Here is a 26,789-nt window from a genome sequence, read left to right on the forward strand (position 1 = left end):
ATTTCCTCGGAAACAAGAACCGTTTGGCAGGGATTCATTTTCCTAAAGTGCAGTAATTTCTATCATGCAGCACATTTGGTGAAACGATACCTGGAGAAAAGAAAATGCCAGCACAAAGTTTTGATGTCAATATTAGTACAGTTGAAAGGCTTATGTAGGAATTACGAAGGTGAAACGGCAGCTAAATATCTTGGATGAATTGTGGAAAGTAATACAAAACACAACTGCACATTGGTAAACTTATGTTAGCATAAAAACAAGGTGTACTGCTTTGTTGAAAGTAAACGGAAAATACTATGGATTTGTAGAACGTACTGTCATTTATTCGGTACTTTCTGTAATAATGCATTATACTACTGACAAATTTATCATCTAGTTGCAATTATCTTGTGACTCCTGTATCTGTAATACGTGTATGTTTCTATAATTATTCCCAGTACTACATTATAAATATGTAGTTTGTTATAACCATAAACAAGCCGAAACAAAAATAAAAAAAGCCACTGCATCATATGAAAGAATCCTAGGGTACAGACTATAACGTGGGATATAGAAAGTATCATAGGTTTTAGAAGTGACTGAGAAGGTAGGACCCACATTTCGGTGGGGATACACTGTCTACCAGCCTTAACCTATATTCGCATAAAGAAATAAAATAAAGGACTGAATTATAAAATATAAATTAAAATATTATAAATTAGAAACGCTACCCAGTTATGGAGTACTGTGGTGATACACCAATGAGTCATCGTTTCAAACGCATACAAACATATACAAAAAACTGCAGAATAATCACAGATAAAGAAAGAAAGTGTTACCTGGTCAGTCTAAAAATGGACGTGTTAGGTTACACTGTTAGATTATACCACCAAGTTTTATCATGTATATGTTTCAGGAATCACCTAAATATGATGAACGTGTATTAACCTGACCCCACCAAGACAAGACTATATAAAAGGAGACGGCTGGTTTCTTGGCTTTTAATAATTCAAACATAAAAATAAATATACTAAATACAAACAAACGCATCAAATTCAAAATTCATTATTTTAATTTTCTTCTAGAGGCGTTTTGTAAACTGTGTATGCCATTCACACTATTCGTATTTATTGTGAGGTGAGAGAAAGCTGACATAGAAGACAAAACAATTCTCTTTATGTAATTATACGTATGGATTTGATCAGATGCTGGAGTTTAATGTTCAACAAATTGTAGTCTTAAAATGTTTTAATTATTTCTAGATCGAAAAATAAGTTCAATGAAAATAAGATAACAGAGATTATTTAATAAGAAAAACAAGGAGATATATAAATTATTCTCTCCGTTTTCTTTTCTTTACTCATTAAATCGCCATATTTAAGTCAGTAAATTAATGGAAATTCTCATTATATGACAATCGTTTATAGATCGAACTCAAACAATTATGTTCTCAAAATGTTTGATTATTTCAGCAAAAAATGAAAAAAATATGGATAATTTATCAATCGCTAGATATTCAACAAAACAAAAATATATTTAAAACAGACGAAGCAAGCGTAACATATTACAGTGATGAAACTAGCATAACATATTACAGTGATGAAACTAGCTAAACGTATTATAGTGATGAAACTAGCTAAACATATTACAGTGATGAAACTAGCTAAACATATTACAGTGATGAAACTAGCTTAACATATTACAGTGATGAAGCTAGCATAACATACTACAGTGATGAAACTAGCTTAACATATTACAGTGATGAAACTAGCTTAACATATTACAGTGATGAAACTAGCTTAACATATTACAGTGATGAAGCTAGCATAACATACTACAGTGATGAAACTAGCTTAACATACTACAGTGATGAAACTAGCTTAACATATTACAGTGATGAAACTAGCTTAACATATTACAGGGATGAAACTAGCTTAACATATTACAGTGATGAAACTAGCTTAACATATTACAGTGATGAAGCTAGCATAACATACTACAGTGATGAAACTAGCTTAACATACTACAGTGATGAAACTAGCTTAACATATTACAGTGATGAAACTAGCTTAACATATTACAGGGATGAAACTAGCTTAACATATTACACTGATGAAGCTAGCATAACATATTACAGTGATGAAACTAGCTTAACATATTACAGTGATGAAACTAGCTTAACATATTACAGGGATGAAACTAGCTTAACATATTACAGTGATGAAACTAGCTTAACATATTACAGTGATGAAACTAGCTTAACATATTACAGTGATGAAGCTAGCATAACATACTACAGTGATGAAACTAGCTTAACATACTACAGTGATGAAACTAGCTTAACATACTACAGTGATGAAACTAGCTTAACATATTACAGTGATGAAACTAGCTTAACATATTACAGGGATGAAACTAGCTTAACATATTACAGTGATGAAACTAGCTTAACATATTACAGTGATGAAGCTAGCATAACATACTACAGTGATGAAACTAGCTTAACATACTACAGTGATGAAACTAGCTTAACATATTACAGTGATGAAACTAGCTTAACATATTACAGGGATGAAACTAGCTTAACATATTACACTGATGAAGCTAGCATAACATACTACAGTGATGAAACTAGCTTAACATACTACAGTGATGAAACTAGCTTAACATATTACAGTGATGAAACTAGCTTAACATATTACAGTGATGAAACTAGCTTAACATATTACAGTGATGAAACTAGCTTAACATATTACAGTGATGAAACTAGCTTAACATATTACAGTGATGAAACTAGCTTAACATATTACAGTGATGAAACTAGCTTAACATATTACAGGGATGAAACTAGCTTAACATATTACAGTGATGAAACTAGCATAACTTATCACAGTGATGAAGCTAGCATAACATACTACAGTGATGAAACTAGCTTAACATATTACAGGGATGAAACTAGCTTAACATATTACAGGGATGAAACTAGCTTAACATATTACAGTGATGAAACTAGCTTAACATATTACAGTGATGAAGCTAGCATAACATACTACAGTGATGAAACTAGCTTAACATACTACAGTGATGAAACTAGCTTAACATATTACAGGGATGAAACTAGCTTAACATGTTACAGTGATGAAGCTAGCTAAACACATCACAGAGATGAAGCTGGTTTAACACATCACAGAGATGAAGCTGGTTTAACACATCACAGAGATGAAACTAGTCTAACACATCACAATAGATCAAGTTTCTTACCTCTGTTTTACAGCAGGTCAACGACAATAGAAATAGGAGTAAACACAATAGCCATGTGATAATTGTATTCATTTCTTCGTTAAACCTGGAATACGATGAAAATTAACTGTTTTAAAAAAAATTGAAACTACAAAATATTCTAAGAAGTACTTGAGATTTATTTAGTGAATTAATTAAAGCTATTTTTTAACTCTAAAGAGAAAGATGTTGTATATTAATAATAATATATACCGATACGGTGTTTACAAATCCTGGTACAGTTTCTTCCAACCATCTGCCTTGTATTTTGTTTACATTTATTATGACTAATCACTGGCGGAGAAAACTGGATGTCTGCCTGTGTAACCTAGCTTCTTCACCGTCTTTAGCAGTAGCTGTATCTCATACTTACTACTAAACACATTAATATTCGCAAAGCGATCGGATTGATTAAAAAACCTTTAAAAACGTAACTACAACCCCTGCATTCAAAACAACTATGTTTTATCATTTATATTTTATATCACATTTGCATTTTCAACCTCAACGATGTCTTGTGAGACACAGGGACTGAACGTGTAGATCAGAATCCCCTAGGACTGTCTGTACTAACCGTCCCTAATTTAGATGCCAACTCTCTCTTCGTTAACCTGAAGACGACCTGAGAAGGTCGAAACGTTTACAGAATTAAAGATATATATATAGTATGCACATCCACAAAGCTTGCAAATTTCATTAACTCTATTAATTCTTGTAAGGTAGTTAAACACGATCGCAAAAAGTGAACCACCAGCTAATAAAAGTTTGTTTGTTTGTTCTTATTCATAAAACTTCACCATGAGTCATAAGTCGAGACACTCAAGAGAATTTGCAGTTTTTATTTGCCCATATAGAGAAGTAGTCTGGGTTTACCGACTTAATTAAACGCTCTTTTAGGTTCACTTTCTTGTTAGTTGTTGAACGGAAAGCTGCATCGCGGGCTGTCCATACTTGGCCCACCATGAGCATTGAAACACAATTTTTATCGGTGTGAGCCCTCAGGAGTATTGTTGAGCTTGTGGAGAGTTTTGTTTGTTTCATTTGTTTTTTGAATTTCGCACAAAGCTACTCGAGGGCTATCTGTGCTAGCCGTCTCTAATTTAGCAGTGCAAGACTAGAGGGAAGGCAGCTAGTCATCACCACCCACCGCCAACCCTTGGGCTACTCTTTTACCAACGAATAGTGGGATTGATCGTAACATTATACGCCCCCACGGCTGAAAGGGCGAGCATGTTTGGCGCGACCGGGATGCGAACCCGCTACCCTCAGATTACGAGTCGCACGCCTTAACACGCTTGGCCATTCCGGGCCTCTTGTGGAGAGAACACCCTTATAAGAAAATATCCTATCTGTTTTTTTTAGCACAGATGACTTCCATAAATATGAAAGTTTGTTGAAAACATTAATTCTACCAACAGTTATATTAGTTTATTTGTTGTTGGTGCACGGTATGGCCAGGTGGTCAGGGCGCTCGACTCTTAATCTGAGGGTCGCAGGTCTCAACCATCGTTACAGCAAACATGCTTGCCCTTTCAGTCGTGGTGGTGTTATAATGTGACAATCAATTCCACTATGCATTTGTGAAAAAGTAGGTCAATAGCTGGTGATGACTAGCTGCCCTTCCTCTGGTCCTACGCTGCTAAATTGGACGACTAGTTCTAGTGGGGCTTTTCACGAAATTGAAAAAAAACAAACAAACTTTGTTGTTGTTTTTTCTGTGAACCTTTGGATCAAACAACTCTCAGGAAAATCGCAAAAAATCACGACAGGGTTTCATTTCGTCATTAGGTTTAACTCAGTAATATCCAATCAGAAACCTTGTAATGCACTACTCTATTTTAGTGCAAAAACATTCACAAAGCTAGCCAATTTAATTAATTTTGTTAACACTTGTAAGTATGTAAATGAGTGTAGTCAAAAAGCATTGCAATAAGTAAACCACCAGCTAATCAAAGTTTTTTTGTTCTTTCATAAGTACAAAACCTCATCACGGGCTATATGTGCTGTGTCCACCACGGGTATCGAAACCTGATCCTTTGCGTTATAAGCCTTCAGATCTACCGCTAAGCCACCGTGAGCACTAGCAAAAATAAACATCATATTCACTACGAGTAAAGTAGAACAAAATCTATTTACTTGGAAATATACACATTCTACCATAAAGTATTACTGTAATTCAAATTAGAATGTATTGAAAGACTAGTTTACTCTTACGTACTACATATAAGTGTAGCAATGCACCTGTTCGCAAAGTACGTTGAATATATTTAAATGAACTATATGGAACCCCTCTAAAGCAGCCACCTTTGGGACTGAGACAAACTGGCCTGATTAGAGGGGTTCCACTGTACATAATTAGAGATTATGTAAACAAAAAATGGGATTGTGATTGAATGACCGCTTTCAAGGGGAGACCGAATCTGAGGGGTGGCCGCTTAGAGGGGTTCCACTGTACAACGTAAAGACGGCCATACATTTGCTTTAATAAGTCTGATGAAATTAATTTGTTTATATCCAGTTAAGTTCAAGGTTAAACATGTTTTAACACATAAGCAATTTGTATGTACGCGTTTAGAGACATATTAGTTCTATAATCTTGACTAGCAAGGCAGGTTTTCACCATGATGATATATAGGTCGTAAGAACAGATACTACAATATCAAATTCGGTATTTCTTGATCACGGGACGTTTGTTATCTAAATCTAATGTCAGCATTTAGCTTGGTCTCATAATGGAAGGAATCCACAGTGTCACGAAACTGCTTAGTTACATCCAAAGATAACTTTGTTTGTGCAGTAATCTTGTAGTACATTAGATAACGGGTTACAAGGACCTGCAAATTTAATTTCATAAACTTGTTTTGGCTTTAGTAACGGATTTTCCATAATTTAGCTACACAGATTTCGAAAAGATAATTCATTTTTGCTGCCACGTAAAATTTTAGAAATCAGAAAGAAAAAAGTTACTTATATCAAAATTACAACAAACTTACCACAAATATAACAACATATATGTGGATCATTTACATAATTTTTGTTGCCATAGCTACAAATAACTAATATTGAAAACAAAAAATAATGTCAAAGTACATGTACAAACAAATATTCAGAAATAACAAGTCACGCGGCCTTTTAACCGTTTATATATTATCGGTGCGTTTCTCATGGGTTCTAGAACGATCGATAAGACTCTCGAGTCGCGATTGGTCTAGAGAAATCTCTAGCCATTGGTTGTTAGCATTTTAAGCACAATAGAATGTGATCCGATCTCAGTGGAAATTATTCACTTCTGTAAAAGTTCATGTGTATGAAACATCTGTACGTGATGGAAAAAAATTGATATAATTTTCTGATTCAGCGTACAGAAACCGCTGAAAAACATGTGAAAATTTCAAGATAATAAAGCCACAGCAGGCCTGTGTTATTAATGAGAGGATTTTCCAGTGTCACGATGCTACTTAGTTTCGTACAAAGGTCACTTTGTTCGCAGACATCTTGTAGTACATTAGGTTATAGGTTATTTTCATTTTGTTTGTTTAAATATTCGTGTAAAGTTACACAAGGACTTTCTGCGCGAGCCGTTCCTAATTTAGCAGTGAAAGAGTAGAGGGAATATAGTTAGTCATTACGACACACCTCCAACTCTTGGAATATTCTTTTACCAACGAATAGTGGTATTAACCGTACATTATAACGCCCTCACGGTTCAAAAGGCGAACATGTTTGGTGAGCGGATGTTTAAACCTGCTACCCGTAGATTGCGAGTCAAGCGCCCTAACCACGTGGCCAGGTTATTTTTGAAGTAGTGTTAAGTGTGTAGTTAATTCGAATTCTGATAAGACTCACCTTCCTCTAAAATAGACAGTGTTCCAGGAAGAGAGTTGCTCACAATTGTAACTTGATGCTTTTACTGGAGAAAACGACCTATTGTTATAAATTTACAATGTAACAAACCTATTAACGTAAGAATGATAAACCTTGGAGTAGGGAAAATTAGTTTAATCCCTCTAAATATAGAATAGAATTCTTTTAACTACTGCTCTTCGCAAAAGTCATTGGAAATCACCCATTCTCCTATACTCAAATCTCCTAAATTGTGAGGTGAAAATATATTTCGTGTGCAGTCAATCCTAGATTATCCAGTAGGCAGACAAAGTAGGTGCTTACGGCACCAACAAAATATGAGAAATATTTTTTGAAAGAATTTGATATTTGATATTTCATAGAAGGAATGGAAGTAGTTATCATGGAAAAATGCAAACTTTGTTGGACTTCCTTACACTTAACTACATACTGTTCTTCCATTTTTGTTTTATTTTTATTACTTATCTTCACCTAAACCAGGTCTGCATTAGTCAGTATAAAATTTATGAAGTTGTATGTGTGTTTTCAATGTACGTTGTGTATAGTTCTGTGATTTAGCACCACTTGCGTCAGTGGAATTATGCCATTCATGTATGTGGGAGTATGGAATTGGTGAAAGTAATAGATGTCATGTTTGATGTATAAATGTTAAAAATGGTGTTTGTTGTGTAATTTGTTGTTGTCTTTTTTTCAGATAACTGAGATAACAGGAAGGATGAAACGTAACCAACTGAGTGGGACACAGAAACGTAAACTGGCGGAAGAAAAAACAAAAATTGAAATAGTGAAAAATTGAAAAAACAAAAATAGTGAAATTATCCAAAACTTTCAAATCTGGCATCATTTTTCAAAGTAAATCCATCAGAAGCAACATCTCTCAGTTGCATAGACATCGTTCCAAAACCTGTAGGTATTTCAGAAGTTTTCCTCTCTTCTGGTGGTGAAAAATACGCAATTCCAGAAAATGTGGATAGGTCAGAAACTGTAACTGATCATCGAATTCCTGGTGGCAAAACAGATACTGTTCCATATGGTGTGGATGTTTAGAGATTAAACTTTCTCGTGCTGTAAATAATAGGAGAAAAGATCCTAGTATGTGGGTTGATTTCAGTACTAAAGATGCAACTTACTGGATGGATCGTGGACAAAATAACTGTGAATACCACACTGAGCCATTTGAGAAATCACATAGGACTTTTATCAATGGTAAATAAACACAGATTTTGTTCACATAAAATATTTTTCGACATGAAGTGTAACGGCTCCTGTTGTTACCATCAATAGGGTTTGTGTACTGTTTTGTTTGCAAACTGTTTGCACTTAAACCACCAACATCCCGGTTTGCTACTGCAGATGAACTTAGTGACCGGTGGAATGTTGTTTGAAGGAAACAACATGGAAATAGCAGTAGAGATTCCACGCTGGCATATTTAACTCGAAGATAGGGCTTTTGATTGAGACGAAAATTAGAAGAACAAATTAAAGGGTAGCATGAATATTAGCAACATGTCTTGCAGAGTGTTATAGCTGAGCGTGGTCTGCCTTTTCAAGAATCAAATGAGACATATGGATTATTGCAAAATGGAAATTTCTTGGAATTGTTGGACCTTGTAGCTCAGTTTGACCCACTTTTAGCAGACCGTATCTCAAAGTATGGGAAATGTGATGAGTTATTTGGTCTAATGAGTGACGAAGTTCGTTCAGTTATTGTGGGTTCCCCACTAACACAGCGGTAAATTTTCTGATTTACAAGGTGTTCGATACCCCCGGTGGATCCAAGAGATAGTCCAATGTGGCTTTGCTTTAAGAAAACACACACATACTCAGCTATTGTTGATGAAATAAGTGCTGCTGGATACTTCTTTCGACTCTACACCTGATCTTTTACATATTCATCAAGTGAGAATTATACTAAGATAAGTTCGTGATGCTAGAAAACACATAGTTTCAAGAAGTCTTGATACGAATGAAATAAAAATCCTATAACCCGAGCGCTTTCGAAAGGTGGAGCTTTCTTCTTCAGGGGCAAACTGTGAAATATGTATCTCCCACAGATAGAAAACCAGTTGAATAATTTATAACATTCCTTAATTTAAAAGCCACAATGGTGAAGAAATGGCAAATGAAATACTGCATTATATGTGGCAAGTTTGTAAAACAGATTTCCCAAAGTGCAAAAGTCAATCTTACGACAAAGCTGCCAACATGTCAGGGTATTATAAAGGAATGTAACAGAAGATTTTAGAACAGGACAAATACGTTATATTAATACTATGTGCTGCGCACTCTCTCAATCTTGTTGGCAGCAGTATTGTTAATTGTTGTTCCTTGGCAATGAGTTTCTCTCAACAATCCAATTACTTTGTACATATTTCTCTGCCTCAACACACCAATGGGCAGTTCTTAAAACATATTTGGCCAATAATAATGTGTTGAAGTCTCTTTCTGATATTCGCTGGGAGGCACATGCAGCGGCAAAAATGCAATTCTTAAGTCCTACTCAAAGATCGTAGATGTATTGGAAAGTACAGCTGAAGACCAATCAAAAAAGGAAGAAACTATGCGATAGGCAGAAAACATTGCAAACAAGATGCAAGAACTAGAGCTTGCATTCATGTTGGTCATGTTGAATGGAATTTTACTACACTTTCACGGCACAAGTCAAGACCTTCAAGAAAACAAAGTGGATTTGAAAGCACGTGCTCACCTCTATCAATCACTAGCAGACCACTTACACACTTTGAGGAATGATTTCGAAAGATATGAAGAAATATCAAAAGATACCTTGTCTGGTACTGAATTACAGTCCCGCAAGCGAATCAGGAAATAACAAGCAAATGATGGAAGTGCATCATTGAATCCTAGAGACCAATTCCTCGTATCTACTGACTACACGTTTGATAAACAGCGAGTTCAAAAGACGCGGAAAGAAGTGTTCCAAAGTAGAGTTTCTTTTCTAAACGATATGGACGCATTTGCTAAACAATCCCGAAAGCTAGTTGACTTGAACGTGAATCTCTGTGGAGTACTGCGACAGTAATACTGTTAGAGGTTTAATGAAACAGAGAAAACGGAATTCAGTCACATTGATCTTCGTGGCACCCATGTGAAAGACAGGATACAATATATATTTACAAACGTAGATATTGCACTACGTATTTTTCTAACATTGTTGATTACTAAGAGCTTCACAGAACGCTCTTTTTCTCAGCTGAAAAGAATAAAAAACTCAGAGAATGACAATGTGTCAGGACAGACTTAATTCATTTTCTCCACTGTGTATAAAATCAGATATACTTCGTAGACTCAGCTCCAATCAAATTATCCAGGATTTTGCAATCAGAAAATATATAAATAAGCTATTTTAATATTATTATACTTATAAGTTTTGTTTCATTTCGAAAGATAAACATTTATTTTGCGGTTTAGTATTGTTTTTTATTTTAAATTATACATACATGGAGCACCTTAATCTTTTCAGTGTTCAGGGCCTATAAAGATCTTAATTCGGCCCTGCGTGCAGTATTTAAATTATTATTTCATGACTGATGGATAATACTCTGACTGGTTGACAACGCATATTTTTAACTGTTCATAAGTGAAAAATATTATTAAAAAATTTTGCTGCGAAACATGTAAATGTATAAGATATTTAGTTAGGATTTTATGGATATATATAAATATGGGTGATAATAATCATTTCACGTCAATACATTTCAACTACGAGTATTCACTTCCCTGAAAGATGGTGTCACAGAAAGAAAAAAAAAGTATTATATATATATATATATATATTTATCTTATAACATACATTAAATGTTTAGGAAGTTTTTTTCTCTAACATAAAATCAAGTCCAACTTTCCCTTAGAGGGAGTTAACTGAACCTAATTTTGAGATTGTTTGGCTATATGGCCCTTCCTACTCTGACAGCCCATAAAGACGTCAGATTCAATTCAGATCATGTTTCGTGTCTTAAAGAATACTAATAGCAGACATAAATCAAACTTTGTTATTTATTCGTAAGGTGATAAACTTCAATGAACCTGACCGAGACCTACACGCTTTAAATAAAATATAGCGATGAATGTTCTATAGTGATAGGAATGAAAAGGTGTGCATATTATTCGGTAACGTTATTACGAATGCATCAGTATCGAATCTAATGACTGGTCTAAATGCATCATATTCTTTCTCGTGGCTTAACTTTTGTTCAACTAACATATTTTGCTTGAAAGGAAATCTATCCAACAGATTTCTTACCACGTTCATGTACCTCATATTAGTTTCAATTAATTTTATGTTTTTTCTGATGGACATCAATATTATTTTTTTCTGATGGACATCAATATTATTTTTTCTGATGGACATCAATATTATTTTTTCTGATGGTCATCAATATTATTTTTTTGATGGACATCAATATTACTTTTTCTGATAGGCATCAATATTATTGTTTCAGCAGAAAGTAATTTTGATTTTCTCTGTTAATGTGATAAACTTTACACACTTACTGCACATTTCACACACAGTTTTCTCTCTCTCTGTCGTTCTTTAGGTCATGTATGTTTGTTTGTTTTTGAATTACCTCAGTCAGTATTAGAACCTGGATTCTAATATGATTTAAAGCAATTATGAATTTTCGTTTAGTATAGTCTGAATGTTTCTAAAACACAAAGATAGTAAAACAAACTTATATTTACGGTTTCTGATATGACTAGTTTGATTTTTCAAATCCCTCCCCTCACAATTCCCTGGAAATGAGATTATTATGAATATTTTAAATGGATTATGACAACTCTAAAATAGCGACACAAAATTAACAAAAGAGTTAACTAGATTTGTTTTTTTGTTGTTGTTTTTTTTACGTTTCGCACAAAGCTACTCGAGAGCTATCTGTGCTAGCCGTCCCTAATTTAGCAGTTTAAGACTAGAGGGAAGGCAGCTAGTCATCACCACCCACCGCCAACTCTTGGGCTACTCTTTTACCAACGAATAGTGGGATTGACCGTCACATTATAACACCCCACGGCTGAAAGGACGAGTATGTTTGGTGCGACCGGGATTCGAACCCGTGACACTCAGATTACAAGTCGAACGCCTTAACCCACCTGGCCATGCTGAGCCTTAGGTCATATAACCTGAGAAAGGAGCAGGTTCACCCTGGACCTCTACCTTCCTCCTTAACTGTCAGTTTACTTCTTAAATATTTTAGATGAAGCCCGCATCTGATATTACTCCGATATGTAGTTTCAATAGGAATTGCTACCAGTACATTCCAAATACACAATTTTTAATAGCTGGAGCTGTTAGTAGTCGATTTTACAAAGATACTGTATAACGCTTGTTCGTATTATAATTTCACGCAAAACTGCGCAAAGAGATATCTGAGCATAGCCGTCCGGGATATTGAATTGATAAACTAAGATCACTTCACTCTCCAACCTTTAGGCTACTTTTGTCTGATCAAATAGTGAAATTTGATGGCGTTTTCCCGGCAAAGGATTGTGAGGCCTCGAATTTACAGTCCAAGCACATTAAAGACCAAGCAACTCGAGAGCCACAGTATTTGAAATCCTTATGATAAAACAGTAAATAATGTGTAACTCAAAAATGGGTTAAATAAAGCTATAACTACATTTCTATTTAACAAGTTATTTAATTATAAGGGTAAGAACGTTTTATGTTGTCTTAGAAACAATGACGTAGTTATGTATCCACAATTTTGACACAGGGAAAGAGGATCCGAACTACAAAACATGGACATTTTACACAGTTTGGGGAGCATCTTTGGTAATTATGCCACATCCTAGAAATGTTTCTTCTATCTATTATTGTATTTATTGCTATAGGTTTTGTAACATGTTTTTAGAAAGTTATTGTGACTAGTACATATGACATGACTCCTGTGAGTCATATTTTGAACTTTGGGTTTACTTCTAGAGTAGAACGCATTCTCTAAAGATTTAATTATAAAACTATTAAAAACAATGTAAATGTAGATGACAATGATGTAACTTACAACCTAAGATTTTTAACTGTTCAAGTTTTATGTAAACTGCAAGTAAACAATATTTACTTTCGTGGTTCAAGAAAGTTTATGGATATGAAAACATAAATAGCTAGATTTTGATTTAAAATGGTTGTCACGTTACTGCTTACCACGCACTTTGATTCAGCGTTATGTAAACAAATCTATCTAAAAGCATGAAGTTCCGTAATGTTGACAGGCGAAACCTACCAACATTAGATCCATTACACACAACACGACAAACATTATTCACTTGCATGTTTTCTAAGTATCGTAAAATCTAATTCTTAGGATTAGTCCTAAGTATTTAAAACTGAGGCAGATACAATCCTATGTCTGGAGTTAATAATATCTTCCCTTTTCACTTCGTGAGTGTATGGTGTTTTAGTTTAAGTATGTTGAATAATGTGATGAGTCTTAAAGCATATATATATATACACCTTTCGGGAGCTCTAACAGAGTCCTTTAATTCTGCAAAAATAAAGAATACCGTGAAGAAAGGCCTAAGTTTAGATCATTAATGGAAGCTACAAAGCGGAAATCGTTACACTTTGGGAGGATGCCAAAATTGTCAACACATCGTAGATAGCTCAAGCAGTTCACACAGATGGTGTCTTATGTTTGACTGAAAGATATGCTACGGACCCATCCGAAGGGCAGTTCGGGGTAAAGTTGCTATATATATATGATTATTAAAAAGAGAGAACAGGAGGCTCATTATAGTTTCGGGCCAATAGAGAGATCAGTTATGTTATTCACTTTAAATGGAATTTGTGAACATTTTGAGGAAGCGATGTTCGCGTTGGCAAGTAAACATTTTTCATCTAAATCTCTTATTTCACTTGTTTACTAGCAGTAGTGAGTAGCACAACCTTCAAGTGTTAGCTAAAACTTGATTAACTTTTCCCATATTAGGTCTGACACTCTTTTCGACAGTTAAATATAAGAGGATGTGATTTACGTGCACGCTTGGCAGAGAGCCAATAAGGAACAAGTAGTACACGTGTGGTGGCGTCTGGGACGTTCGGGTCAGGTATTGCGGAACACTAGTTGTTTTGTATAGCTTTCCGTAGAATCCTTTCGCACAGGAGTTGTTTATGACACAACGAAATTATGGAAGCTCAACTGATGGAAACGTGACCGGGCTATAAAAGCCACTTTTTCAACTGCTTGAGGCAAGACAAAACGAAACCTGGGTTTCCTCTGAGGGGGTGAAAATAAGCAACAAAAGAAAAATTTAAACGTCTTTATGTACCAGGCTACTCACAGTTACGTTTCCCGAAGACCGTATTTTATTTGTCTATGTAAACAAAATCTTTAAAAGACATTGATCGAAATATCTACGTGGAAACAAACAAACAAACAACAGTTTTAGGTGTCACGAAGTTAACAGTTCCACACATACACACACGTGGTATAGTTCCACACATACACACACGTGGTATATTTGTTCTTCTGTATTCGTTCGAACGCTTATTACTTTTCAAGATTAAGGTAAGAAAACTATTAAAGATGGGTATTATCCAATAAAGGGCGTTTTCATGGGCGCCAGCAGAAAATTTTCTAGGGGAGGTAAAGTGATGTGAAACTGTAAACTGAATAAAAAAAATGCATATGCTGATTGAATAAATAAACAATTACGTTTCTTATTTACCAGGGCAGGCACGTGCACACTCTTGCCCCTCATGAGCGGACAGCGGTGGATACTTCTATTTTGGAGCTAATAGTTGCACAGATTCCCTGTGGTAGTTTAATGCAAATTCTATCTTTCCAGGATTTTTAAAATGATTTTGATTAAAAAATACTATTTTATTTTGTTGTCTCAATTATATAAACCGCTGAAGTTTGACTAGCCAAATACTTAATGTGTTTTCGGATAATATGAGGAGCTTCCTAAGATTTGTTTGTTTGGAATTAAACACAAATCTATACAATGGGCTACCTGTGCTCTGCCCACCACGGGTATCGAAAGCCGGTTTCTAGCGGTGTGACTCCGCAGACATACCTCTGTGCCGCTGGGGGCGGACTTCCTGAGACTACGTGTGAAGTATTATGTCAAATACAAATGTATTTATTTATTTCGTTATATCTATTTTAGTCGTCCCATCCTCTCGTGTATAGAGGACGAATTTCTATACGTTGACGGCCCCGGCATGGCCAGGTGGTTAAGGTACTCGACCAGTAATCCGAGTGTCACACCAAATATGCTCGCCCTTTCAGCCGTGTGGGCATTATAATGCGACGGTAAGTCCCACTATTCGGTGGTAAAAGAATAGCCCAAGAGTTGGCGGTGGGTGGTGATCACTAGCTGCCTTCTCTCTAGTCTTACACTGCTAAATTAGGGACGACTAGCGCACATAGCCCTCGAGTAGCTTTGTGCGAAATTCAAAAACAAACAAAACAATCTATACGTTAAGCTATAAATTTTATTTACTATCCCTACATTTTACAATTCATTGATAAATCACTTTAATTACTCCATTTGCTTAAATGTATGGCTGTAGTTAAATATTGGTTATAGTCTCTTACGTAATCCTGCCTTTAAATTATATTCTGTTTAACTTTCGTTCTTGTAACCCACCTGATGATGCTAGTAAACCTGATTAAAACATTATGTGTAAAATTAAACGAAAGTTTTACCACACACAATCGATAATTAACTGAGGGTCGGAGGTTCAACTCCCCGTCGCACCAAATCTGCTCACCCTGTCAGCCGTGGGGGCGTTATAATGTTGCGGTCAATTCCACTGTTCGTTGGTAAAAGAGTATTCCAAGAATTGGTGATGGGTGATGATGACCAGCAGCTGCCTTCCCTTTAGTCTTACATTATTAAATTAGGGACGTCTAGCGCAGATAGCCCTCGTGTAGCTTTGCGCGAAATTCAAAACAAACTAAACCACAATCGATAAAAACGTGTGTGAATTTTGCAAACATACCCATTTTCTAATATTTAATATCACAATATTTAAAAAAATATTTTAAATATGAGTTGTTTTTAAAAGCTATTTTTTAATGAACGGTGGACGTAGTACATCACAAAAAATGATACTTTACCATGCATGCCACATCAAATTATATTTCGGTGGTAAGTTTCAAAGATAATGGTTTTTCTCGACTGTGTTAATACGCATCTGGTAAGTCACGGGTTCTTTTACTATTAAATTACACTTTAGTCGAAAGTACAGAAAAAAATCATTGCCATAAAACCATATTTTACACATGTATAAAGAAGTCCTTACTTCCAAATTCAGTGTCCGTAATATGGTATTTTCTAGACACTTTCTAAGAGCTTGTCTCTTTTGTCAATAGAAGCCTATTGTTCTCGTGCTATAAAATTCAATGACGTATTTGTGAAACTAATATTTTACTGTATCGGTGTTTTCTTAGCTTTATTGTTTCAGAAACCCATTGTTGTACTTATAGAACGAGTGCACACTTAGAGATTAAGTAAAAGAAAGGTCACATTTCTTTCGTTAGATCATAACAAGTCTAGTTTCGTAATGAGAAGAATGTGAAGGATTTATTTATATAGAACATGATTTTACAGCCATATAATTAGTGAATTCTTCAAAAGAACCGCGCTTGTAAGAAATAGCTGGTGGTAGAATACACACGGTGATGAAGTGGTTGAACGACCTGTCTGAAAAACTTGGTTGTGGGCGATTTGGTAATCTTGATGCGAGATGTTGCTTGATTTTAAAGAGACTGTTGATACTGTATTATAAATAACTTATGTTTTCACATGGTTCATTCAGTTCCCTTCATTTGTGTGGTTATTATCTTGTCCGTCCTGATGATGCCTCTGGCCCTAGGTGGAACATATCCAAATGTTACTGACCCCTTGCTTTTCCTGGAAAGGACTAGCGAAAACATTTCTTGCATCCAAGGACCAATTTTGACAGTTAATCCCAAGCAACATCTTTACTCATATTCGAACTATTTAAATTTATTTGCGCAGTAATATACGGCTAGAAAAGAATTGACAATAGATATTTTTTAAAAGTCCTAAGGTTTCTGTTTAAAATTCTAATGTTGCGTTTAAATATTTAACTTTAGTGTTTAAAAATCTATTGTTCTATTTACATTTTTAGCGTATACTTGTAGCTTAAGTACAGAAAGATAGAATTTAATCATTATATATGCGTGTGTCTATGTTAGATTTGAGACGTTGTGAATATAAGCACTCAACACTGCACCATTAACTAATTTTCCATCACTGGTAACTGGTTTATCAACTGCTTTTTTGGAATTTTGTCTGATAGATGGGATATCCCCAAGGAAATTGGGTGCTATGTGATGTATATATATGATAATAAATTTACTAATTGGTACACAATTTTTATTGTAAACTAAGGTTTCAAAAATAATATAATATCGATAAGGCGTTTAAATACACATCAGTATAGCAAGCATCTGCGATTTGTTTATTTTTAGCGCAGAATAACACAAAAGGCCAACCGAGCGCCCCCTCAGTGACACAGCGGCATATCTGTGAACTAGCAACACTAGGAACCGTATTTCGATACCCGTGATGGGCAGAGCACTGATTTTTTTGTAGCTATGTGTTTAACCACAAACAAACTATCTGCAAATTCGTGATGACGAGAAACCCACTTAAGTAAATGCGTATCTCAGGACGGCTGGTATAGGTGTTAACATTAAGTGTTAATACCCATACCAGCCGTCCCGAGATGCTATCTGCAAACTGTTTCCCACGGGGAATAGCACCCAGGAGAGTGTTCTGTAAGTCCGTAAACATACCGCTGATACACTTTTTTTAAAAAGTAGAAAGACCTTTTCAATCAAAAATATAAGAGACCTCTTTGGCAAGTGTAATCTATAATGGAAGTAATCGTTATATCTTTAGTACGTGCGGTGGCGTCCATATCTACGTGCTGAATTAAAGATGTAACTTTCTAAAATCACACAAAAAAAAAAGACTTTAACATACGTAAAAAAATATTTAAAAGGAGGCAAATGAACTCAAGAACTTGAGTTATTTTGTTGCACGCCCTCTATACAAAAATACTTTTAAAATAAATCTTCTCTAGCAACAAAGTATCAGGTCATCCCGTACGTGATGCCATTTTGAGGGATAGGATAAGTTAAAATGCATATTTTTTTGGCTAAATGAAGTTATTCTTAGAGTCATTTAAGTTATATGGGATGACTTGATAGTATTAAGTGTAAGCTAGTTCATTTCTTTACTAGTTTTTCTTTTATTTATTTTAGAAGCCCTAATTATCATGGAGATGTCAAAACAACAGAAAATAAATATAATGTTTTACGAGTTCAGAAAAGGAAAAAGCTATCGATGCTACTCGAAGGGTTTAAGAAGTGTACAGCAATGACATGCTGAATGTAAGGAAGTATCAAAGGTGGTTCAATAAGTTTAGAGTTGGTGACTTCAGTTTGACAGATGCAACTCACACTGAGTACCCTGTTGAGTTTGATAATGAACTGTTTCTAGCAACACTTCAGGAGGATTGTGTTATAACTGTTGAAGTATTAGCGCAGAAACTTAGTTCATCTCCTTCCACTGCTCCTTGATATTTGCAATAAATTGGTATAGTTTTAAAGTTGGGTACCACATGAGTTGTCAGCTGATGATCTGAGAGAATGAGTAGACGTCTGCACATCTCTTCACTCTTGTGAACTTGAAACTTCGTTTGTGAATCGTCTTGTGACTGGAGATGAGAAATGAGCCCTCTATCAAAATGTTAAGCGCTGCCGACAGTGAGTTAGTGCTAGAAAACCAATTACACCACAACAAAAAGCGAACCTGTACTCTAGGAAGGTTTTGCTTAGTGTTTGGTGGGATAAAAGTGGTGTAACACACTTTGAGTTGTTGCAACCAAACCAGACAATCACTACTGACAATCAGCAACTGGATCGACTGTATACTGCACTCAAAAAGAAAAGGAAAAAAAGAGAAGAAAAGAGACCTGCTTTGGTGAATCTGAAAGGAGTTGTTTTCCACAATGACAATGCACGTCCTCACACCACTAGAATCACTTCCCTATCTCCTTATTCTGATCTTGCTCCTTCAGATTACCATATTTTCAGAAGCTTGGAACATCATCTGAAGAAAAAACAGTTTACTTTTATGGATGAGTTAAAAAATAACCTTTGTACCTTTTTCTCTCAAAACCACCTGATTTTTATATGTGATTGATTAAAGTTGTTATATGGGTTCTTTTTTGTCTTTTAAATGTCAGTGTTACAAACGGCATTACTTATGGGATGACTTGATAATTTGCTGGTAGAGATTAAGTTAAAAATTTTTAAGTAACAGCGGTAAGCTTAAATATTTACAGGGCTAAAGTATGGGGTTCGATTCCCCGCACGTGGATACAGCATGGAGCACAATGCGGTTTCGCTCCAAAACAAACAAACGCAAATGTATGGTACGAAACAAATATAAAATAGCTTGAAGATGTTATTTTCTTAACAACTTAAATTTTCCTTTAATTTGCCTTTAGAGTTATTTTAATATTATTTATCTAAAGAGCTTTGGTTCTGATTTCGTTTAAAACGCACGTGTCAGATACCCTAATGAAACTAAAACCATGGACTAAAATGTGTAAGATTGTTGGCTAATCAAAACGTTTAACGGCGTCATGTGTTGTTTTTCTAATCATTCATGTTAGTGATAATGTTGATTTAATTAAATATATTTTTCTAGTAAACTATTTTTTTCTAATTATCTATTATATATCAATAAAACATTATACGGACTTGTTAGTTTCAGGCTTTTGCTAAGATCGTGTTGTTTGTTTTGTTTTGAATTTCGTGTCACTAAAGCCGAGGCTCAGATGGCGGGGCACTCCGACACTGACGTCGAAACTAATTACGAGCTCCACTGCCAAAATGACCAGGAATGCTTTCTTTATCAGTCGAGTCATACATAAAGGATAAACGCATTAAATAATCGTGACGAGAATGTAAGTGTTTTCAACCAGCACATTAAATTAGATGCCAATGACAATCAAATCATGCCACAGTTTGTAAATATCAATATTGTTACCATTATTATTAACTTGGTAAGATTATGATAAATATTTAATTATTTTAACACCCGTAACGTAAATATAATTGCATTTAGTTTTCTTTCTTTTCACAGACTGGGGATTTAACTAAAGAGACAAGATTTTTAATCAGAGATGTTATCTTTATCTTCTTAAGCTGCTAATAGATGGCGCTTTTATGAACTTAAAAAAAAAAAACGTGTAAAACTAACTTACCCTTACTGATAAATCAAGGTAGAAATAAGATGACCTCTAACGAAAGTTAGCACGAACTATCATGTAAAGCCATCGCCATCACTGTTTTTTTTATCTCTTGCTGAAGTGAGTCGTTCACGAGAGCACGGGCGCCAGGTTTATCTCTTATGCTATTCGCGTGGGCTTAATAAACCACGGAGACGAATATGCAACGCGCCAGCAGAGGTTTATAGAATGGCCATAGTTGTCACTAAAAGTTTTAAATCAATTGAATGAATATAAATATAATAAATCAATCTTAACTTATTTCATAATTATCTGAGCCATTAGACTACTTCAACTAATAAATATAGTAAATTTTCGACCCACTGCCGACCCATCTTTCATTAATATTTGATACCATGTTTTTTATTTATAAGATATTGATACTTTATGCAGTGTCAATATATAATTTGGTAACCCTAGTGAAGTCTTTATGGTCTTACTGCATTACCATATAAGTCTAAATTTACTAAGACAACTCAACCTACCCTCCCTTTTTTAGGGTTTTTTTATTCTAAGCACAAAACCAGGATATGACCTATCTGCGCTCTGTCCACCAGAAGGATAAAACCCGGATTTTAGTTTTGTAATCCTTTTAACTGGACGGATTCCAAACTTTCTTACCATAAAGTGTTCCTCTCTCAAGAATATTCGGGATCCTGAATGACACTCCACCCATCCAGTGAACATATAGATACCAAGTACTTTCATATTTTCATATATTTGCTACACTACCCCCTCTAACCCTTTCACGCAATATCCAGTTTATAAAACAGAGCGTTAACCTACCGTTAACGTGTGTTTAAGGAAGCACGTTCTTGCCCAGTTTACCCTCCTACTAATGAATTACTCTCTAAAATTGTAATCCTGCCTTACTTGTCAGTCGAATTAAACTGATACCTTGCACATCACCACAATAAGTTTCTAATAAGCATTAACTGATTAAACTCTAGTCTTAATGAAACACTAGAATTATATGAATAACGCTTTTGGAAATTATGTGTGGCAAATGAAGTAAATAGTATTTTAAATATATATGACGTACAGATCTTACAATTATTTATTGGTTTTTATCATTATTTACTTTCAATGTTAAATGCCAGTTTGCTTTAGTCCCAGTTTAGTTTGAAATTAAGTACAAATTCTGATGGCTTTGCTCTAATGATGAAAACCTTTTTTATGTATTTTCACATGAAACTATTGCTTTATTTGTTTGTTTAGAATTAAGCACAAAGCTACACAATGAGTTATCTGTGTGCTTTGCCCACCACGAGTATTGAAACCCAGATTCTAGTGTTGTAAGTTTGCTGACAATTTGCTGTGCCACTGGTGCCCACCACGAGTATTGAAACCTAGATTCTAGTGTTGTAAGTATGCTGACAATTTGCTGTGCCACTGGTGCCCACCACGAGTATTGAAACCTAGATTCTAGTGTTGTAAGTTTGCTGACAATTTGCTGTGCCACTGGTGCCCACCACGAGTATTGAAACCTAGATTCTAGTGTTGTAAGTTTGCTGACAATTTGCTGTGCCACTGGTGCCCACCACGAGTATTGAAACCTAGATTCTAGTGTTGTAAGTTTGCTGACAATTTGCTGTGCCACTGGTGCCCACAACAAGTATTGAAACCTAGATTCTAGTGATGTAAGTTTGCTGACAATTCGCTGTGCCACTGGTGCCCACCACGAGTATTGAAACCTAGATTCTAGTGATGTAAGTTTGCTGACAATTTGCTGTGCCACTGGTGCCCACCACAAGTATTGAAACCTAGATTCTAGTGTTGTAAGTTTGCTGACAATTCGCTGTGCCACTGGTGCCCACCACGAGTATTGAAACCTAGATTCTAGTGATGTAAGTTTGCTGACAATTTGCTGTGCCACTGGTGCCCACCACGAGTATTGAAACCTAGATTCTAGTGATGTAAGTTTGCTGACAATTTGCTGTGCCACTGGTGCCCACCACGAGTATTGAAACCTAGATTCTAGTGATGTAAGTTTGCTGACAATTTGCTGTGCCACTGGTGCCCACCACGAGTATTGAAACCTAGATTCTAGTGATGTAAGTATGCTGACAATTTGCTGTGCCACTGGTGCCCACCACGAGTATTGAAACCTAGATTCTAGTGATGTAAGTTTGCTGACAATTTGCTGTGCCACTGGTGCCCACCACGAGTATTGAAACCTTGATTCTAGTGTTGTAAGTTTGCTGACATACCGCTGTGCCACTGGAGACCTCCCCCTTCATCTGAGTAGTTTTAATCGCTGCTAATTACATGATGCCTAATGCCTCTGGGCCGGTCGTGGCTTAGCTATGAATTGGAGGATTCAAGGTTCGTATCCCGTTGCAGTAAAAACACGTTCCAAGCCTTGGGCCATTGAGCGCATTGTAAGAGTGATGGTCACATGACACTAATGATTAGAGTAGCCCATGAGTTGAAGGTAAGTGCTGCGTTCACTCTGAACCATCGGTTTAAAATTAAGGACGACTAACACAAATAATCCTTGTGTAGTTTTGCCCGAGTTTCCAAAAACAAACAAAAAATAACAAACTCTAATACTTCTCGTTGTGCGTTAGCGGCAAATCTTGGATATACAATGCTGAAATTCATGTTCGATTCCTGCTGTAGGCAAAGCGCAGATAGCTCAAGTATAGCTTTGCGCCAAAAACATAAAAGACGAGACAAAAAATAATTTCTATTCTAAAATCAAATTTATTGACTTTGGGAGCTAAACGTTAAGCAGAAAACTTGAAGTATAAGAAAAGACAAATAATGATTATTAATATAAGCTTCTGAATGACAGTAAAGAACCGTGTAAGTTATAGCTTTTGAATATAATGTCTTTTGAATAATCTTAAGTAAAATAAATTTCATTTTTACTTGTGCCGAAGACTATGATCGGAACAAACAAAACTAAAGTGTCAGAGAACTTTATCTAATCTGAAGTTAATCTATAATTTTAAAACCTTTCTGAAGTCTGTATCTCAGAACGGCTATTATGGGTATTAAGACTTTTATTGACAAGGAGAGAACAACGTTTCGACATTCTTAGGTCATCTTCTCGTCATCAAGAATTGCTTTCTAAAGTCTTTTCAGTGTTTAGTGTAACTTCTTTGGTTACCATCTGCAGAAAACAGGTATTATTGAAACTAACAGAAATATCGTCTCCCCATTCAAATATAAGCAACAAAATAACCCAAGCAATCCTCCCCCCCCCCTAGCAAGAGAGCGGTAGAGAGTAGGCCAAGAGTTGGCAGTGGGTGTCGATGACTAGATGCCTCCCTCTTGTCTTACAGTGTTAAATTAGGGACAGCTAGCGCAGATAGTCCTCGTGTAGCTTTGCGCGAAATTCAAAAAACAAAAGCAAACAAGCGTAGCTGTCCTTACAGAGGAAGAGGTCAAGTGCACCTGATCCTCCTGGGTATACACATATATACCCAAACAACGAGAAAGAGAGAGGCGTCCTTAAGTTTGAACTACACCGTGGAATGCAGTGGATACTTGTGAACCAATTCAATGGCCTGATGGGTGTATGAACAACAAACGCCACACGGCTCAGGTTACTTGTTTGATAGTTCTTCGTATTTTTTATGGGTATTTGGGTATGTTGAATTTTTAAATACCCAGTAGCGTCAGGTGCACAAGATTTCTTCCTCCATTCTTAGCTTTCATGTCGGCTACTATGTTGTTGTTGTAGTGCTTTTGGGCCAGAGTATCCTACAGTACTCTGGCCCTTTTCAGGGAAATGTCTCATGTACTGTCTTGATTTGCCCTTTTTTTGTCTATTTATTTATTTTTTCCCTCTTTTATATTTTATATATTTTTCACTTTTATTCTTATATACATATATATATATTAATTTTCTCCTATATATATTTATCGGAAAAAATAATAATAAAGGAATATTATCCTAGTTTTAAGTGTCTTGTGCATGGTGGCCAGCTTGACTTATATTTCTTAAAATACTCGTATATATTTATAGGAGAGAGGTACTTAGGACTATGTTCATCATGTACGTAGTATCTGTCGAGATCACACAATAAATAATTCTTATGCCAATTTGTATTAAAATAGTTTAGTGCATTATGCAAGAGTCTTATAGATATTGTTTCTATGTTTGTATACCTATGCATGAATATGGATGAAGTACTAGGTGGTACTTTATAAGCTGAAGTTAAAACTGAATTTTGTATTTTTTGTAGTTTGTGTAATTTTTGTGTGTTATGTTTATCCGGGCAGGAGATGCGTATTCTATAACAGGTCTAATGTATGTTTTGTAGATTTTTATTATATTATTAGGTGATGTATCTTGATTTTTACCTGAAAGACTTGCACAATTTGCTCTTTTCTAGATTCTAATCAGTATATTGTTAGTATGCTGTAATCCACGTCAATTTGGTATCGTAAGTTAATCCTAAAAAGTTAGCAGAAGTAGCAGTCTGTAAAACTGATCCGTTCATGTATAACTTGGGTGGATCTTTTTTCTGTTTATTTAATCTGGTGAACAGTATTACTTGGGTTTTCGGAATATTTATATTTGTTCTATATTTCTGGCAGTATTCTTCTATATTATTCAGGACTGATTGGAGGTTTGTTGCTGCTATTGAAGGAGTGGGATCACTTTTCCAGACTGCTGCATCGTCAGCAAATTGTGATGCAAAACTTAAATTTAGGTCCGACAGTGGCATATTACCCACATACATGATAAATAAGATAGGGCTAACTACCCTCCTTGTGGGACTCCTGCCTCAGGTAAAAAGGACCCTGAGTGGGTCACATTCACATCTACTTTATACGTTCTATTGTCCAGAAAGTTAAATAGCCAGCGAATAATTCCCTGGGGTAAATCCATATCCGTTAACAGGCGGCGTAATCCGTTATGCCACGCCGTGTGAAACGCTTTTTCAATGTAGAGAAAGCAAGTATTCATTTTTGTTAAAGCTGTCTGTAATTGTTTCTATTAATCTGATTAGGTGGTTTGTGGTTTGTCTATATTTTCTAAATCCGTTTTGAATTTCGGGTAATTTTGAATTTACTTCTAAGTATATAGATAGTCGATTACTAATTATTCTTTCTAAAATTTTGCTGAAACAACTGATTAAGTTAATTGGGCAGTAATTGTTTGGTTTATTCGCTGGCTTTCCTTTTTTCTGGAACATTAGTATTACCGCTTCCTTCCATGAAACAATGATATATCCAGCTGATAATGATAAGTTAAATAAAGCTGTTAGGTGTTCATTTAAGTTATGAATACCTAGTTTTAGGAGGATAGTTTGTATGCCATCTTCTCCAGGAGCTTTGTTTTTTGTATTTTTGATAGCTGTTAGCACTTCCGTTACTATTATATCTTTTATTAGTTGATGAGTGCTCCAGTCTATTGTTTTCTCTGGTTTTATTAATGTGTTTACTGGGAATTTTGTATATATAAAACCATGTAAATGGTTTTTTTATGTTCAATGACGTTATTGACTTTATTGTAGAAGTATCTGTTCATGTCTGGTTCATGGTGTATTTTGAACGTGTTTTGTAGGTGGTCTTTAAATATATCTGCTTTTTCTAGGTTAGTGTGAGCTGTTTTGCCATGTAATTCGAGTGCTAGGTACTCTTTGTTTTTTCTGTGTTAATATATCTTTTCAAGTGTGTCCAGAATTGTTTTTTATCTGTTTTACGATTTAATTATGAGCAGAAGGTGTCCCAACTGTCTTGTTTTTATTTTCTGATTTGATGTCTTATTTTATTTCTTATACTGTTTATTTGTGATACTAGTGTTGGGTTTCAATTTTGTATTATTGTCTGCGTAGTTTTCTTCTTTCTTTTATTAGGTGTATTATTTCTTGTTGTGGTTGCCATGTGTGTTGTTGTGGAGTGTTTTTGTTTCGGTATTGAGCTGTTGGCTGCATGTTTTAAGGCACTCAGAGATTATATGAATTCAGGTACTCAGAGACTATGTTGTGAAAGACTGTTTGTTTGTTTAGAATTTCGCACAAAGCTACACGAGGGTTATCTGCACTAGCCGTACCTAATTTACCAGTGTAAGTCTAGAGGGAAGGCAGCTGCTAGTCATCACCACCCACCGCCAACTCTTGGGCTACTCTTTTACCAACGAATAGTGGAATTTACTGTTACATTATAACACCATGATTCATGGCTTAAAGTGCTCCTATGTAAATATTGGTCGCTACAGGAGAATGTTCTTAACTGCCTTATTGCTGAGCACGTTCGTACTGGTGAATCCTCCATAGGAATACTGCCTGAAGGAAACCATCACTCCAGGAGCCCACCTTTTCGTCTATGCTAATAAATAAAGTTGTTTAGCATGCTGCTAATTGTGAAAAAGAGAGAGACGTTGAATAGGCATCAATTATTGTTGCTCCGA

General features: G+C 35.4%; 1 protein-coding gene across 6 annotated transcripts in view; it reads right to left on the bottom strand.

Annotated features, from left to right (window-relative positions):
- The window catches only part of LOC143236850 (uncharacterized), a 71,925-nt gene that overhangs the window by 37,945 nt on the left and 7,191 nt on the right, over positions 1 to 26,789 (bottom strand). For 3 of the 6 annotated variants that reach the window (XR_013019771.1, XM_076475468.1, XM_076475473.1), the window contains one exon: positions 3,241 to 3,325. The exons of 1 other annotated variant lie outside the window; for it this stretch is intronic. Coding sequence is in view for 3 of the 5 variants with exons in the window: in XM_076475468.1 (XP_076331583.1) it covers positions 3,241 to 3,312 (72 nt within the window). In the remaining 2 variants the exon portion in view is untranslated. Of the gene's footprint in view, positions 1 to 3,240; positions 3,326 to 3,471; positions 3,602 to 20,395; positions 20,531 to 26,789 lie in introns of those variants that run through there. 2 more of the 6 variants (XM_076475469.1, XM_076475470.1) reach the window with 2 other exon arrangements.

The sequence above is a fragment of the Tachypleus tridentatus genome, chromosome 13 (assembly GCF_004210375.1).
Source record: "Tachypleus tridentatus isolate NWPU-2018 chromosome 13, ASM421037v1, whole genome shotgun sequence".
NCBI lineage: Eukaryota > Metazoa > Arthropoda > Merostomata > Xiphosura > Limulidae > Tachypleus > Tachypleus tridentatus.